Source organism: Chrysochloris asiatica, unplaced genomic scaffold, assembly GCF_000296735.1.
Source record: "Chrysochloris asiatica unplaced genomic scaffold, ChrAsi1.0 scaffold00299, whole genome shotgun sequence".
NCBI lineage: Eukaryota > Metazoa > Chordata > Mammalia > Afrosoricida > Chrysochloridae > Chrysochloris > Chrysochloris asiatica.
In genome coordinates, this window is record NW_006408817.1 from 305,925 (window position 1) to 324,804 (window position 18,880).

General features: G+C 37.6%; 1 protein-coding gene across 1 annotated transcript in view; it reads right to left on the reverse strand.

Annotated features, from left to right (window-relative positions):
* Positions 1 to 827: 827 nt before the first annotated feature.
* Positions 828 to 18,880, reverse strand: part of IPO8 (importin 8) — a 77,697-nt gene continuing 59,644 nt past the window's right edge. The window contains exons 19-26 of the mRNA XM_006874768.1: positions 17,649 to 17,774; positions 15,699 to 15,796; positions 12,850 to 12,945; positions 10,163 to 10,383; positions 7,348 to 7,553; positions 5,129 to 5,332; positions 1,830 to 1,946; positions 828 to 925 (exon numbers count right to left, since the gene is read on the reverse strand). Coding sequence (XP_006874830.1) covers positions 828 to 925; positions 1,830 to 1,946; positions 5,129 to 5,332; positions 7,348 to 7,553; positions 10,163 to 10,383; positions 12,850 to 12,945; positions 15,699 to 15,796; positions 17,649 to 17,774 — 1,166 coding nt within the window. The remainder of the gene's footprint in view (positions 926 to 1,829; positions 1,947 to 5,128; positions 5,333 to 7,347; positions 7,554 to 10,162; positions 10,384 to 12,849; positions 12,946 to 15,698; positions 15,797 to 17,648; positions 17,775 to 18,880) is intronic.

Sequence of the window (18,880 nt, forward strand, 5' to 3'; positions counted from 1 at the left end):
ATGCTCAGAATGTACACAGACTTACAGTGCACTCCAGTTACTAAAGAGCCCCTACCACACTTGCTACCAAAAGACTATTGAATCCTAAACTTACCAAGCTATGAATGAAACTGATACTCAGATTTGCTGACCCTGAAAAAAAAATATCACCCCTCTCAGGCCTGAAAAATATATTGGAAGAGGGAATAAGACACTTCTTAGGAAAGCCACTAAACATGGCATGAAAAATGAGAGCCAGTGTGTATTTTACAACCCCTGAAGGAAGCCCCCAGTAGCACACTGATCAGGGGAGCAGTGATGTTTTTGAAACCAGAGTGACTTGTAGCTAACAGCCTAACAGTGAATTCACACAGTAAAATGCAGAAGATGGCATCATATAACCAAGGTTTACATTATATCTAGAAATGTTTTATGCTTAGGAAAAAAAATTGCAATGCACGCCAAAAAAAATTTTCAGATAATTCATGTACAACAGAAGGCACTATTTCTGCATAAATCCATTGATTCTGCATGGCAAAACCTGAGACGTGCAATTTAGTCTAATCTGATGAAACCATCTTGGTCATTCTTCCTTTGGAGCATATGGTTTGTCCTTTTCAGTTCAATGAGTTTGTTTACTTTCATACATTACTTTCATACATTACAGTAGCTGTTTAAAATATGTTTCCAGGTGACCAAGGTCAAAGGGGAAGAGGCAAGTGCTGCCTGATACCCAACGTTGGCTGGTCCAATGGCAACCCCCCACCTCATTCCCTCCCCATGTACCTCACACCATCTTTGTGAAATAAAATGTAGCAAAAACCTTTGGTCAGTTGATGTTTCTTCCCTCAGTTGTTGCTGGGCACAGACCCAAAGTTAAATGCAGAGAGGACTCCTTTGCTTTCAAATGTGAAGCCTCCCTGTTGTTCAATCTTCTTCTTTGCCTCTAGCATTTTCCAAAAGAAAACCAAAAAAGAAAGGAACAGGACTTAAGGCATAGAGTTGGATATAACCTCCAAGGAACCAGGCTCTTTATTCCTATATGTGTGAAAGAATATGACTCATGGTATTAATTATTCTACCACACTGAATACACTGAAGGGCCTTTAATAGACACTCATCAGTAAGCAGTTATATTTACTCTCATGGAAAAACTATTTGTTGAAAATGAGCAAAATGAAAACGAATTTCAAGTTGGTTTCCATTAACTTCCCAGTCTGTAGGTCTACTGCTGAAAAGACCTGCCAGATTTCTTATGTCAGAAGGTCTAATACAAAATCTGTCTTTAAGGCTAAAAATCTAAGATCCTTTGTTCTACTATCTAGATGCCTATTCCACGATTTTATAGTTATAAAAATCCTTTCCACTGATTACCTAGGAGTGATCATAATCTCTGCATAAAATTTTTTCTCTGACTCAAAGAATTACCACCACATAAAACCCCACAAACAGAAATAGGGAGCATTTCATTTCCAGGAAGCAAGCTCCTTGCAAGAATTCATACAGTGCCTTTGGTTGAAATGTTTAGATGGGTGAGCCAGCTGACAAACTCCTCCTCAGCAAGACTCTTCCCAACCGTTACTACCCCTTAGCTTTGGCTCCAAAATAGAGTAAGAATGTGAATAAGATCTCCACTAACTGACAGATATTAATGCACAGATTTTTTGCAGGGTTAAGACATTATAAATGGTTAAAATGAAGAACAACCATACAATAATGACAAGTCCATATTAACTTGGAGGGTTGGCCTCTAGCAATTTAAAAAACCATTATTTTCATGCCACCTGGTTCATAAAAAGGCTGACTATTGGTACCCTGACACCTCCAATCCGGAAATCACTCAGGCTGACCTGCCACCGTCCTCCGATGCTCCGCCACTGTGTAAACTTCCTGCAGTGCTCTCCTCTGATCCTCACTGAGCGGGGCCACCAGCAGTTGGTACCAGGCAGCATCCCGATTCTGCACAGCTGTGTGGTTTCGGGATGGTGCAGAGAGAGAAAGAAAAGAGAGCCCAGTGACAATTATTGTTTCTAGAATAACTTAAGATATGACCAAAGTACAATAAAATTATCTCAGAAAGAGACAAACACAAGATAAGATCATAGAGCTTATTATGCAAATAAAGGATTATTTTTGAGTACCATTTAGTACCCAACATATAGAGGATGTGGTGATGTTAAAGGTGCTACTGAATTGGTTCCAACTCATGACAGTCCTATGCACAACATAACAAAACACTGTCTGCTCCCGTTGTTGCTGTAGTGTGCCATCGAATCGGTTCCAAATTATAGTGTCACTGTATAGGGTTTCCAAAGGAGCTCTGGCAATGTAGTGGTTATGAGTTGGGCTGCTAACCTCAAGGTCAGCTAGTTAGAAACTACCAATGATTCCGCGTGGGAAAGATGAGGCTTTCTGCTCCTGTAAAGATTTATAGCCTCAGAAACCCTATACAGGGACGCTATGAGTAGGAATCGACTCCACAGCACATCACTACCCCATAGGGTTTCCTAGAGCAGCTTGTGGATTTGAACTGCTGACCTTGTGGTTAGCAGTCCAGTGTCTATCCAACAGTCACAACAGGGTCTGCCTGGTCCTGTATGGCTATCAAAAGAAGTTTGGGACATTGCAAACCTCTGATTTTTGCCTCCTCACTGTGAGGTTTTATTATGGATGCTTCCTAAATTTCAATCTTGGAAAGTACCTATGTTTCTTTTGTTACCATTGTCCTCTGTAATTTGCATACTATTTGTATCTTCAGCATCACTCCTATACCAAGAACTCAAATCTGCACCTTTAGGCAGTCTTTCCTTTAACTACTGGACTTTTCCATTTGGAAAGTTCACCTCAAATTCAACACATCTAGAAGCAAATTTACCATTTTACCTCCAAAACCCTCTTTACCTTCCCATTTCTACTGCTAGTACTACCAGTCTCCCAAATCAATCACTCTAAACCTTTGACATCTTTGACCATGACCTCTGCACATGTTAATGCCTCTTTTCCATCAAATGTCATGCTCCCACTTCAGGACCATAATACTTTTAAAACTAATAAAATAATATTCTAATACTTCGCTTCCACCTTTAGTCTCCTTTAGCTCTTCAAGATAACTCCTGAAATAAACTACCACATTCACAAGCTCATCCCCTCACAGAAAAACACTCAACAATCATTGTCCAATGGAATAAAAATCACTTCAGTTTAGAACTGAAGGCTGCTACAATCTGGCCCCATTTTCTTTCTTAAGCAATGGCCTTCACACACCTGACCAAAGCTGGCCATCTGAGTTTCATTTAAGGAGGATTTTAAAATACATACTCCAAAATCCCACCCTTCACTGGTGCTTCTGATGCACACCCATATTTGGAAACAACTGCTTTAGCGCACACCCTCTTTATTCCCACATCCACAATTTATGCTTTTATTTTCCCTATGTTTGGAGGATATACTTCACTATGCTCTCTGCCTATGATGCTGCCTGTTTATCAAACTCCAGTTTAAGTTCTAGTTTCTTCCTTAACTTTGTCTGATCATCCAGGCCACTAAAATCGCTCTCAACTCTTAACTTCCAGGGTATATATGTTACTATGTTACATTTGGCATTTACCAACTTCAAGAAATGTTTGTGGAAAAAATGAAAAGATAAATGAATTTTCCCACCAGCTTTCTGAAGCTCCCACAGTACCTATTTTTTCAGAATAAAATAATATACTAAATTTCAACAAAAACATATAGGGATTTTATCTTCATTCATGGTGTTTGTGGAGTCCTGGTGTGGCATTGTGAGTTAATTCACTGGACTGAAAGGTCGGCAGTTCACCAGCAGCTACTAGGAACCACTATACAGGGTCACTATGGGTTGGAACTGACTTGACGGCACTTAACAACAACAATGGTATTTATAACAGTATTAAATAATGTCAATATATCATACTGATATTGCTTTGTTAGTAACACTATTTTATAAACAAGGATTGTTGTTGTTAAGTGCCATCAAGTTGGTTCCAACTCATAGTGACCCTGTATATGGTTTCCAAGGAGCAGCTCATGGGTTTGAAGCACCGACCTTGTGGTGAGCAATCTAGTACTTAACCTGGAGTGTCACACCAGGACTCCATTAATAGTTCTTATAATAACAAATAATAGAAATCTTATAAATCCAACAGTGAAATAAATTGTGGTGGTTATTGTTATTAAGTGCTGTTGAGTCAGTTCCAACTCATAGCAACCCCTCTAAACAGTTTTTGAGGAGGTGGTGGGTTTGAACCACTAACCTTAAGGTTAGCAGTCCAGTACTTATCCTACAGTGCCACACCAGGAGGCTAATTATGGTACAAACATAAAATAATTTATATTAATGGGATATTTTTCATTATAGTTTCTTTGATTATTAGTAAGTTTTCACTGACTTTTGGTTTTTCATTTGTAAATTTGCCATTCACAATTCCTATATGCATACTAGATTGTATCTTATTCATTTGTATAAGATGTTTACATATTGTGGGTAGGGTTATGAGATACATGTGACAAATATTTTCTCCCAACTTTTAACAAATTCTTTAACTATATTTAAAGGGTCTTTAAGGAATCCTAGGCTGCTATTCAAATGGTGGGCAGGTAGAACCCAACAGCTCCATGGAGAAAGACATGAAAACTTCAAGCCTAGGAAACCCTGTCACAAGAGGTCGCCCACTATACATTAGTCTACTCGGTGACCCCCAACTGCACTAACATAATGTCTTCTGTAGTAAAAAAGCCACTCTCTTACGGCAGCTGAACTTCAGTTCATTCCCTAGAGGGAGTGAACTGGTCACAGTTTTTAAACAACAAATGCCTAAGAGACTGTATTTTTTTTCTGTAAAGTGGCTTACTGAGGAATAGATGCAGATGCACTCAACTAAAGTTATTTTGTGAGCATACGTCTTAGGATCACCCTGCCATTTTACTACAGTGAGGACTGCTGGGGTTGGTTTATGTCTGAATGGGTGCCTATTTTGTATATGATGTTTGGAAACTTCTGTAATAAAAAACAAAATATAGTCTAGATCAATTTGGGGCAGATCCAAAAATAACTTCTAATACCATGAAATGAAGAAATCATTTAAAAAAAAAAAAAAAAAATCTGAGGATTTAGGAAATAAAGACATACTTAGCAGAGCTTGTGTAAAAAATTGGTATTCATCCACACTATTGTCGAGGTCAAGAGGAGTGCTGAATCCCTCAAGGGCTGTTTCTTCCAACACTTCTTCATCCCAGTCATCATCATCTTCCTCCTCATCTTCATCTCTTCCATTATTTGACTGCATCGCTTGAGCAGTTACATTTGTCTCCTCTTCATCACTTGAAATTTCCTCTGTGAATTATTAAAAATAAATTAAGACACAGGGGGTAAAATTCCATGAAGAAAACAAAAATCATAAAATAACACTGTAGAAATGAAAAATTACCACATAGTTTTATATAACATTTTAACAATATTCTTTATCTTTCCTGTAATTTGCTATATTAAGAATAACTTTACTCTCCTCAGTGAAAATAATTTCCAACTAGTCTTAAACCTATGGCCCAGCTGGACTTAACGATTCAATGACTGCCTCATATTTATTAATACAATAATTTTTTTTAATCACAAATAATTAACTTTTTTTTAAATGAAAATGAAGATATTAAATTATTGGGCAGTTTTCAGTGTCTGTGTTGTAAATAATGATGACTTCCCCTTAAAACTGAAGGTCTTTTAACAAGTTTATTCTGAACTGCTCAGAAATGTCTAAAGGAGGAGATGATTTCTGCTTATAATAGTAAAAATAATAAAATGCAAAGTAGTTACAACATGTCAGTTGAAAAGTTAAAAGCTGGATTCCATTTCTATTTTCAGTGCCAGTCTGTTCCAAGCAGTTAGATCAGTATTAGACTAAACAGAAGGCAGTAAATGCATAACAAAATCAACATAATAAGAAAAACCTAGTGTGATCCCAAACCAAGCAATATCGAGCTAAACTACTTCTATGAAGTATATCATATGGAGGCACTTGAGTGAAGAAGCAAGGTTGTTTTAGGAATAAAGGCAAGAAGAAACCATTGTTTAGACCAAATACAAGGGGGTGGGGGGTGGGGAGATGACAATGATATAATTAAAAAAATGATTTTAGAAAAACCTTTTGCTAGTTAATAACATTTACAGTATTACTAGAAATATTCACTGCAAGCTATGATTTTTAAATCTAATAAGACATCAGATAGAGAAAACATGGTAACATCTTGAAGAAATAATTCTATATCTTATCACAGTTGTTGTTGTTAAGTGCCGTGGAGTCAGTTCCGACCCATAGTGACCCTGTATAGGGTTTCCAAGGAGCAACTGGTGAGCTTGAACCACCAACCTTGCAGTTCAAACGGCTTTGCAGTCTGACGCATTAACCCACAGCGCCACACCAGGACTCCATATCTTATCATTAGCATATACCAAATGAAAAAAAATTCACAATAAACTGCATTGTAGTAATGAAGAAGTTCTGAACAAGATTTAGATAGAATTTAAGAAGCAAACAAGAAGTTGTGCTTTGTTTTGGGGGGGTCAGGGAGAGGAGTTTACAGTTGTTTATATATAAACAACCTGGAAATGATGCCAGTCAGATGCCAAATGGTTTAAACTTATATATGCTAATATTGTAGAATTTTGCATCAAAACTTAGTGTTTTCCAATAAGAGGTCTTTTTTTTTTTTTCAGTTAAAAAGTATTTTGAAATAGAATAGGAAAAACTCCCTTTGGAGTAGAATAATGCAATAACGCTACTCTTGGGCCCTAGCAAGAAGTTTTGCTCTTATAATTATGCAAAATAAAGGTCTGACTAAAATCTTGGTTTTTTTCTTGATTTAAGCACATCAACCTTCATTTATGCACTTTATCCTAAGCTCATAAACTTGAAACATAAATCTGTCTCTGAATGATAAGTTTTGCTAGTAAGTCACCTAAAAAAAAAATTTTTTTTTAACTCAGGCAGTCTCTCTTCATCTGCTGTACTGACACCTCTGCTCTGACTCTAATGGCTCATTAACAGATGACTACGGCCTTCTCTGAGGCTGTTAGTACAGATAAACAAGAAAAGAAAACATGAGTGCTTAACTCCCTGTCAGAGTCATTTGATTCTATTACAGCATCTATTAGCTCAATAAAAACGCACTGGGAGTATAACTTGACATGACATAACTAATAGCAAGCCACACAAATGGAATTTGCAGCAAACCAAAGAGCATAAAAATGAAAATCTGCTTAATATTTCCAAATAGACTTAACATTTAAAAAAAAAAAAAAAAAAGGTCATATCAAAATCAACCCTAGCTTTCATTGCAATTAGAAGACTTTACCATTTTCTTCTATATCAGCTTTCTCTGCTTTTGAGTGATCTTCCCGGTCTAGCAATTGTCTAGAAGCACAGACCTGCTTTAGGCCAAGGAAGAGGAAAAGAATTGAGGGAACAATCTGTGCCACCACAGCATCCACTGCAGGAGGGCGATTTTGCAGTTGTAAAAGGATACTTAGTCCTATTACACACATCTTCCGGTCATGATGCCTGCAGATTTCCAAGGGGGAAATGTGGACATTAGAAATGCAATAAAAGACAAATCTGGAAGATATTCTCCAACATTCATTCATTGAAATTACAGATATAGTTCCCCATTTTTCACTATATGAAATCTGACCTGACACCTAACAACAATAATAGTAGACTGGAGAGTCCTGGTGTGACAGCGTGGGATAAGCACTCAACTGCAAGGTCAGTTTGAACCGCAAGGTCAGTGGTTTAAACTCACCAGCCACTCATCGGAAACTCTATAAAGGTTGCTATGGGTCAGAACCAACTCAGTGGGACTTAACAACAACAACAATATTGGTATGGAGTCTTGGTATAGTGCTACAGGGTAAGCACTGGACTGCTAACCACAAGGTTGGTGGTTCAAATCCATCAGCTGCTCCTCAGTAACCTTCCACAGGATCACTAAGCAGCAGAACTGACTGGACAGCACTTAACAACAGCAACAACAAGATATTGGTATAGGAGTCCTGGTGTGGCGTGGTACGGTAAGTTGCTGTTAAGTGCCTTTCCGTCAATTCTGACTCACAGCAACCCTATATAGGATTTCACTGGACCGCTAATCATAAGGTCGGCGGTTCAAACATACCAGCTGCTCCTTGGAAACCTTTTAACAGGGTTGCTGTTAGTTGGAACTGACTCAACTGTACTTAACAACAATATATTAGTGTAACACTCTTAAAATTGTTGTTGTTGTTAAGTGTCGTCTAGTCGATTCCAAGCCATAGCAGCCCTGTATAGGGTTTCTGAGGAGCAGCTGTGAGCTCGAACCGCCAACCTTGCAGTTCAAATGGCACATTAACCCACAGTGCCACACTTTAAAATTGTAAGCCATGAAAAAATTCATTAGTAAAATGGGAATAATAACAAACCATGTGATGAATATATTGTAAACTTCTGTTATCCTTCATTAATTGCATTGCTCAATTCATTTAAGTTAGTAATCTTAAAGTAGCATGCTAGGACTGGAATGGTACATGATCAGAGGCCTTTCTCATGCATATATATAGCCCATAACTAGAAGTGTGTACTAGGCGTCACTGGATCACAGCAGTTAACTTGACTACTAAGACTCTAAAGTGTCCAAGGAAGTACACGGGGGATGCCAAGTCCATTGTCTTCATTACCTAATACTGCTAAAACAGAAATACTCCTGACTCTTCTATCTTGGTAGTAGGTCCCTCTTCTCCGCTCACTTCTTTCTCCTTTAAATCTTTGTAAGATAAAAGATGTTGCAGACCACACCTCTGGGAAACTCGCTCTTATTGTATCAGGGTTGTGAGGGGATTAAGGGTATTGCAGCCCACTCTTAATCCTCTTATTGGTTTATCACATCATGGAGAATCATCACATAACCGCCACATTACATCATGCACATTACAACTGTAAAACCACTGAACATCATGACCCTGCCAAGTTGACACAATGTTGCAGTTTAGGATGTAATTCAATCCATGACATCTATGCAATAGCTAAAAGAGATATCATTTCTATCTGAAAATTGCATATAGATGTCAATAAAGACATATAAACTCATCAATTACACAACCGTGAATGACCAATTCTCTACTCCCTAAGCCTTTGTCAGAGACAACTTTAGGACATTTTAAAAATATGTTCTTTCCTTCATGGCTTTAAAACGAAATCTCAACCAGGGACAAATTCTAATCTCTTACGAGTAGAAAAATCGGAACACACATAGCAGCGTGGAAGTTTGCCCCTCTCCCCATTCCAAGTCTACCATCCAGATCCAGGCCTCCATCGCCTCTCAGCCACACAGCAATGTGTCCTGCTTCTCTTCCCCTTGACAAATGTTTCTAAATGATGCCTTACAAAACTTCAAAAAACACCAGGTGTTCCCAGTGCTTTAATTGAAGTAGTTGTCAATCTAGTTAAAATTCTAGCATAACACAGTCACTGATACGCAGGGGCTTCAAAAGGTCATAGAAAAATGGCCTTGAAAGATAATAAGAATGTTTCCATGAACTTTTTGAAGTACCACCCCCACCCCCGCCCTGTATTGTGTGACTTGAGATGGGTACCTAACTACTACTTGGGATCTGACTTTTCTGATGTTAGAAAGCTGGGAAAGTGCCTCACATAATAAGACAAACTCCCCTACCAGGCCAGTCCTTTGGCTAACACTAACAATTGTCCTCACATTTGAGAACAGGCTCCCTAGAGCTCTGGCAAAGAGTCAACATCCTAGGCTGTTTCCTCACTTTGTTAGGTTGGTTGGTGCCTTCCTAAGAAACCTGATAGCACTTGGAATATTTTTACCCACAGATAGTTAGTAGCCTTGAAAACCTATGGGTACTAATTCTTATTGCCTAAAGACATAATGATTCACATGAGACAAAAACACGTGCTGAAAGAGCTGCTTAGTTTTCAGGGCCTGCATTCTTTCCACAGCATTATATTGTTGAAATACATTCATAATACTCTAAAAAAGAAAATACTATGCTAAAATACACTAAATATAGTGCTTACGTTTTGAAAACTATCTTTTTGTGACTGTTAGTATATGTAGATATTAAAAAGTCTACTTTCCAGAAACAGAAATACAGAATAAAATCTAAGACACTTACCCAAGAAAACAATCTGTGTCATTCATCCACTGATTTATAAACTGTACAGTTATAGGTCCAGGGTTGTGAGGTAATTGAATTCGCTCTAGTGTATGTAGCAGCAAATCAGGATTGTAGTATAAGGCAGCAATTGCTACCTGAAGACACATAGTCCGGAGCTCACTAGTTTTGACCCCTCGGGTTAATCTCTCCAAAACAAGTTGAACAAAGAGCGGAATGCACTGAAGGAAGAAAAAACGAGGCAACCACACAACACAACAAAATGACTTTTATGGAAGGCCAAATGTTGGCAGAGTGTTAGCAGTTAGTTTTAATGAAGTTTATAAAAGGTCTATTAATTTAAATAGTTTTTATAGTTACTAAACAAATTTATATTCTCATAAAAAACAGAGATTTAAAAAAAAAGAAAAAATCCTATGGAACAGTGCCAGCAACTCTCCTTTTGCAAGTGCAAATCAGAGTTAGTTGAAAATTGTCCTATAAGCATCTACACTCTAAATGTAGACTCTGCCAATTCCACATTTAAAGTAAAATATTAGGGTAGGTTTTCTTGGTCAAATCAAATTAAACATAAATTAAGGAAATGGAGAATAAACATGTGATCAGAATTTCAAGAAAGAAATTTCCCACTGATATAAGAAAATAAAAAAGACTCACAAAACAACGGCACTCAACACATTAACACCAAGTCATATGATGCCAAATCTAAATTGCAATATTAACTGGTTTTATTAGAAATACTTCCTGATTAGCTAAAAGGCATTGGTTGTTGGTTGTTATGTGCCATGGAGTCGGTTCCAACTCATAGTAACCTTGCATAGGGTTTCTGAGGCTGTAAATCTTTACAAGAGCAGAAAGCCTCATCTTTCTCCCATGGAACAGCTGGTAGTTTCTAACTGCTGACCGTAAGATTAGCAGCTCAATTCGTAACCACTACGCTACCAGAGCTCCTTAGCTAAACGGGATGTTGTTGTCATTAGGTGCCATCAAGTTGGTACCGACTCATAGCAACCCTATGCACAACAGAACGAAACACTGCCCGGTCCTGGGCCAACCTCACAATTGTTGCCACACTTGAGCCCACTGATGCTACCACTTTGCCAATCCATCTCGCTGGGGTCTTCCTCCTTTTCGCTGACCCTAATTATTTGTACAAAATAGAATTCTGAGGTTTTTATTTAGCTCATTTTTAAATTAAACTCTTAAAATCAAGGTTTAGTGGAGAAATTCAAGTTAAATTTGAAATATTTTCTCCAATATGCCCAAATATAAATTCATTAAGTTCAGAATACTAACCTTGTTTAGAATAATATATTATATCAAGAACACCTGAGTAAATGTTAATACTTTTAAGACTAGGACTTTACAAAGAAGAGATGACCAATTTGATAAACTCTATATTAATTTCTTATATCCTGATAGAGTATTTGTGTTCTCATTTTATGTTGTTGTTGTTATTGTTGTTAGGTGCCATCGAGTCAGTACTGACCCATAGTGACCTTATACACAGCAGAATGAAATACTTCCTGATCCTGGGCCAACCTCACCACTGTTGTCACGCTTGAGTCCATCGATGCTGCCAGTTGGCCAATCCATCTCATTTTATAGCATAGCATATATCGGCTATAAGCTACATAAAGAATCACTACCTGGTGTGGCACTACAGGATAAGGCACTGGACCGCAAGATCGCCATTCAAACCCACCAGCTGTTCCTTGGAAACCCTATACAGGGTTGCTATGAGTCAGAACCGACTTGATGGCACTTAATAACAACCATGGTCAAATAATTAGCTGCGGATTAATTAAACCACAGGAAAACCTACAGCAGTTTGAAACACTCCTTTTACAAGGTTTTAAAAGTTTTTGTTTTTATCAATCAGCACCTCTGCCAATTCATGCAAAACCATTAGAATAGCAAAAAGACCTAGAAGTTTTAAAACTAATAAAGCTAAATAAAATCAGTACTTTATATTAAATTTTTTAAAAGAAGCAACCCACTGACTACAAGAACGTTTCTGCACATCTCTAGTAAGGGACTTGAATCTAGAATATATAGAGAACAACTACAACACAACAATAAAAAGACCAGTTTTTTGTTGTTTGTGTCAACTAGTCAGTTCCAACTCATAACGACCCTGTATAGGGATTCCAAGGAGCAACTGGTGGGTTTGAACCACCAACCTTGTCCAGTGATTATCCTACAGCTTCATAGTAAAAAAAAAAATGAATTAACCGTATTAAAAATTTGTAATACTTTTGTACTTGTCAAAAGAACTATTTCTTCTTAATTTTTCCTTTTTTTGTACAATATCTTAGTTTCTGATTAGAAAAGAGAGAATTTAAATAGCATACACAAAAATAAAGTGGACATACACTTTTCTGGGAATCTGAGTAGAGTGTATACACATTTATCTCCATTATTTTTATTGATAACGGCTTAAATTATTATTTATAAAATTAGTATTACATTCTTTTGTGTATCCCTTTTTCAGCAAAAAGGCAAGGTAAAACTTCCAAATTGCAGGGTGTTTTTGCTTATCATTTAAATAGGAGTCGTACCAGCAGGCATAAGTTATAGACTATCTTTATAATTTTCTATCATAACACAAAATGCCAATCAGGCATGTACATTTAAAATATGTGCATATGTACACATAAGACACTTTCCAGACATTTACTACCTACCTGGTCAATTCCCCTTCCTCTGCACTGAAGGATGATGACTTCGAGAAGTTTGGCTGCGTGACATTCTGCATCTTCTCCTGCATCTCCACACAGTACCTGCAGTAATTACAACAATTCAGCTCAGCAACATTACACGGAGCCAACTAAGTCTCCATGAAGCATCAGTCCATACAAACTCAGCTACAGGAAGAATGCTGTCACATTGAGGGGATTGTAACCAAGGGCACAAAACAAATGTATATGAATTGTTGAAGGGAAAACTGTTGTGCTATAAACTTTTCACTCAAATTGCAATAAAATGCTGTTGTTTTTAAAAAGTAAACAGATCATTAAAAACAAATCACTATTCAGTCCCCTCAGTTAACTTGTTACAGACATTTATGGAGTTTCCAAAATCTTAACTGAACTGGGACCAAAACCAAATTTACAGATCATTGGTTCAGAACTCTTAACAGATCCCAGTCTACTTCTATTCAAGTAAGGAAAATGGATTATTGTGGTGTAGTGAACTAACGTCTTTTCTAGCCACATTACATAACTCCCACAAAACAACATTTCTGGCCTGTTGAGTCTGGATAAGTGATGGTGAGAGAAGACGCCGATAAGGTAATATGATTCAGCTGTGGCTGTTAGCAAAGTTCAATGTAATTGTAAAAACTAGAAACTCTAGCATAAAATGAACCATCTCTGAAGCAGGAGGGAACTTCACTAACAACAAAGCAGGAGATCCAGGAGTGGAGTGCATCCTTTGGACCTTGAGATCTCTGTGCATTGAACCTCCTCAACCCAGGGACAAAAAAGCTGTGACATCAGAGGAAGAGCAGCTGCTGCTGCCACAGAACCAAGAACCAGAACACAAGGCAGAGAGATCAGTGGGCTTCCCAATCCACCACAGAACCAAGAACCAGAACACAAGGCAGAGAGAGCAGTGGGCTTCCCAATCCACCACAGAACCAAGAACCAGAACACAAGGCAGAGAGAGCAGTGGGCTTCCCAATCCACAGAGCAAGTAAAGCTGAGTGACTTTGGGCAAGAGCTTTCTTGTACAGTCGGGCATCTCCAGACATTTAGGTGGGGGAGCTAGGTTTGCTGACCCTAGAAGCTACTAGAGCCGAGTGCCTTCAGCCTGAGGCTTATGGTAGAGTGGTGTGTCCTTTGGGCATGTATCAGCAGCTGACTGCAACAACTGTGCCTTGAGCATTTCTGATCCCTAACTGTAACCTGTTAAGTTCACTAATAAACCCCTTAACTCTGAATATAGTGTCTGACTCTGTGTAGCCACTGAAATGAATCATTGAACCAGCTGAATAAGAGGATGATTTGGAACCATAATGTAGTACCTATACACTATTTCACATCCAGCTCTTCGTGGGGGTAAAACTTCTTGGTTTCTGGCTACTTGAGATTTCTAAAATCTGCCTACCTGTGTTAAGCAATATACTAAAACATTCCTGATGTAGTTTTATGTTTATGCATATACATACATACATCTAAAAGAGAAGAAGATATTATTCACTAATTAAACAATGATTCCATGAGTAGACAATCATGTTTATGTATAAATATAATAAATATAAAAGGAGTCATTACACGGACTATACATTATTTGATATTGAAACGAATGATGCTTTTTTCCCAATTATTAAATTTTTTGTCAAATGTTGTTTATATTCAAATTTACCTACATCTATGGCTCAAATCCACCAGCTGTTCCTTGGAAACACTACAAAGTGTTGCTGCTATGAGTCTGAACCAACTCAAAGGCACGTTAACAACACTGCCTTCTAATGGAGTCCTGGTGTGGTGCTGTAAGATAAGCACAGGACCGCTAACAGTGAGGCTGTAGTTCAAACCCACCAGCTTCTCCTCAAAAACCCTATACAGGAGTCACAATAAGTTGGAACTGACTCCATGGCACTTCACAACAAAAATTAATTTCTAATATATACATACAATTTAAAAAAATCAATGTCATTCCTTCACAGATCTACAAACTAATGTTGTAGTTGTTAAGTGCCATCCAGTCCGTTCTGATTCACAGTGACTCTGTAGAGTGTTTCCAATGAGCAGCTGGTGGGTTTGAACTGCCAACCTTGTGGTTAGCAGTCCAGTGCTTATCCTATACACCACATCAGGACTCCAAACTACATGATGGTGGTGTGCCGTGGAGTCAGTTCTAACTTATAGTGACCCTGGACAGGGTTTCCGAGGCTGTAAATCTTTATGGGAGCAGAAAGCCTCATTTTTTTTCCTGCAGAACAGCTGATAGTTTTGAACTGCTGACCTTGAGGTTAGCAGCCCGATTCGTAACCACTATACAATGTGACTGGTTAATTTATCTAACACTTTTCTTTAATTAAATTTGTTGTTGTTGTTGTTAAGTGCCGTCGAGTCGGTTCCGACCCATAGCGACCCTGTACAGGGTTTTCGAGGGTGTAAATCTTTACGGGAGTAGAAAGCCTCATCTTTCTCCCGCGGAGCAGCTGGTAGTTTCGAACCACTGACCTTAATGTTCACAGCCCGATTCGTAACCACTACGCTACCAGAGCTCCTCCTTTAATTAAATAGTACATCTTTATTTTCTAAATAAAAAACAAACACACACATATTTACCCTAAAAGTTATTAAACAGCTAATTAAATAAACAGCTATAAAAGTGGTGAACAATCTTAGGCACAATACATAACATGAAATTTCCAGATTATAACTGCAATTTTTGAATTACAAAATGATAGCTATGTTATACAGAACTAGGTAATACAGAACTCAATACTGAAATCCGAACAGCTTCCTCAAGTACAAGCATTCAAATAGTAAAAACCACAAAGAACTGACTGGGACATGCTTACCTTTCTACACATTGTAAACAGTATCTCTAAATGCCTCGAATTTGATAGTAAAGTATTTGTATCTATTGTCACATAGTTATGCAGGAGAGGCATCATATCTAGAAAAAGAAATTTAAAATCCCAATGAGAAATGAGTAACAAGAGTAGAAACAAATCATTTCCACTGAAACCACACTTCTACTATCTCGCAAACACAAAATACTGGATATAAATGTGATGGATCCACGTTACTGACAGATGAGAAAAATGTGACTCAAAAAATTAAAAGGCTCACCATTTGTTCTAGTAATTACTCTAGATTTTCCTTCTTTTCCATAGCATTCAATGCCATCGGATGTACAGGCAATACCTGTGTTACAAATACCCAATTTTTTGGCAACTCCTACTCGCCCTTATTATGTAAATCTGCCCTCACTTTGAAACAACTGAGCCCCTACTCACGACAAAATCTTCATCACAGTCACCTTCACTTGCTGCACACACAATTTGTAAATCACTGAAAAGGCTTTATACATTAAACACCTGTTGTGACTTAGTTACAGCTTCCTAGACACAGGAATGCAGGAATGTATGTCCTTCATAACCCTGGGGAAGTGCCTTCACTGAGTATTTTCTTAATTGCTTGTCTGAGTGTTTCCCCACCTTTCCTCCTTCCTCCATATAAATAATAAAAGCTTGGAAAGGGCAAGAGATATCTATTTTGTTCACTTCTGTATTGTAGAGCTTAGATTAGTACCTAGACGCAGTAAGTGTTCAAAAATTATTTACTGAATTAATATATGAATATATATATACTATGGTTACAAACAACAATATCTACATTCCGAGGGCCACATTTGCCCCACCATTTATTTAACAGACAAAGAAGGACAATCATTTTCTCATTAGTACTAAAATTACATGTCTTTATTTTAGGTGTCACAGGAAATACAAGGTTGAGTCAAAAATTATCCGCAGCCTGGTTATATTAAAACACTTCTCCATATCCACGGCTGATGACAACATTGAACATGCACATGACATGATTCTGTCGAATAGATAAGTGACAGTGTGTCATGGGGTAAGTCATTTGCAAATCAGCTACGTCTCTGCCTATGAAATAATCCACGACAGACTTGGGTTTAGAAAAGTTTGTGAGATGGCTACTCAAACAACTCATAGAAGAGCATAAACAGAAGCATTTAGACATCTGCAAACATAATTTGGACCGATATTCAAAGGACGGTAAATATTTCTGTAAGAAAGTCATTTCTGGTGATGAGATATAGATTCATCACTACACGCCTGAGAGTAAATGGTAGAGTACAGAATGGGAACGCCCTCAATCACTGACCAAGAAAAAGTTCAACAACCTGCTGGGAAATTGATGCTTACAGTTTTCTGGGATTCTCAAGGACCAGTATAGGGACACTATTAAGAAAAAGGTTCAACTATCAACAGTGCTCATTATAATGTGATGCTCACTGGAAAGCTGAAGCCTAAACTTTGGATTAAAAGTAGAGGACTATTATCCAAGGACACTGTGATCTTGCATAATACACGTCTTCATACTTCTGCCCACACTGTTGACACACTGCAAAACATCATTTTGAGGTGTTAAAGCATCCTCCCTATAATCCTGATCTTGTTCCATTGGACTTTCACCTGTTTGATCCCATGAAAGCAGCCCTTCAAGGACCAACATTTACCTCTGATGAAGAAGTGAAAACTGTGGTGCATTTGTGGCTCACAGCCCAACCAAAAACATTTTTTAATAAGGGAATATGAAAGCTTGTTGAGAGATGGACAGGCAGAGTGTATTGAAAATCAAGGAGATTATATCAAGAAATGATGTATTTGTCTTTTCTAAAAAAAGATTAAAATAAATACTACAGCCAGAGTGCGGAAAATTTTTGACTCACTCTCATTGTATCTAGACATACAAAGGCAAAAATATGCTAAAAACTATACCTGTAAAATATTCAAAACAATCCTGCTGAAAAACTTCATATAATATACCTAGAAGTTGCCACATTTGAGGAGAAATACTATGACAAGTTAAACTATATGCCAGTGAAAGAATTTCTTCATAAAATTCTAGGAAGAAGAAAAAACTCTAGTTAGAATGCTGCAAAATAGTAAGTTAAACAAAGACTCCACAGAGAAAGATTAAAGCATATGTATGCATATTCCTCTTACATACTTACAACAAAAATACACATTTATATATATATTTCACAATTAGAAATACATGCCCAATTTTTTATTAGAGGGATAAACAATAAAAAGTTTGTAGGCAACTGCTCTCAAGTAGCAGCATACTTATTTTGCATCAATTTCCCTGTACATACAGTATGCATCTCTTTCATGCCCATATGAAATGCTGATGGATACTATGGAAAAGAAGCCTCCCCTACAAAGTTCACCTCAGTGTATAGCACTAGTTACTGATTCTATTTAGAAATGAGGCATAGTAGTAGACAAGTGGATAATACTTAGTTCATACTTCTGACATGAAATACAACTATCACTTCCTATTTTTCAATTCCAGATTAAAAAAACCTTATCTGAACTTCGTTACCTTATCAGTTCTTCATTTATCAAAACCTAAAATTTAAAACTGTCTATCCTTTAAAAATTCCAAGACCAAAATTTCCTAGTTGGAAGCATTATGTGTTTAAATAAAAATATAGATACTCAACATTAGAAAGTACAATTGACCGTGAAAACAATGTGGGTTTGAATTGTGCAGGAGTCCTGGTGTGGCACTGCGGGTTAATGTGTCAGACTGCAGAGCCATTTGAACAGCAATGTCGGCGGTTCAGGCTCACCAGCTGCTCCTCGGAAACCCTATACAGGGTCGCTGTGGGTCGGAACCGACTCGACGGCACTTAACAACAACAAACTTATATGCAGATTTATTTGAAAACACTACGTAAGGCTAATCATTTCTGAGTGAGTGAGTCATCTTTCCAGTAAATTGTGTAACACAGTAAAAAGGGATCTCGTGGTTCTTGTGTATTTTTCATCCTGTTTAGTGCAATTACCATAAACCGTAAATAACACCATAGGACCTATACGAAGTGATGCTAAATGTGCTGCCAAGAAGTCATGATATTACAAGAAAAAGTCAAATTGCATAATACTGTAGATTCAGGTCTACAGTTTTGTTACCCACCATGATTTCAAGATAAATGAATCCA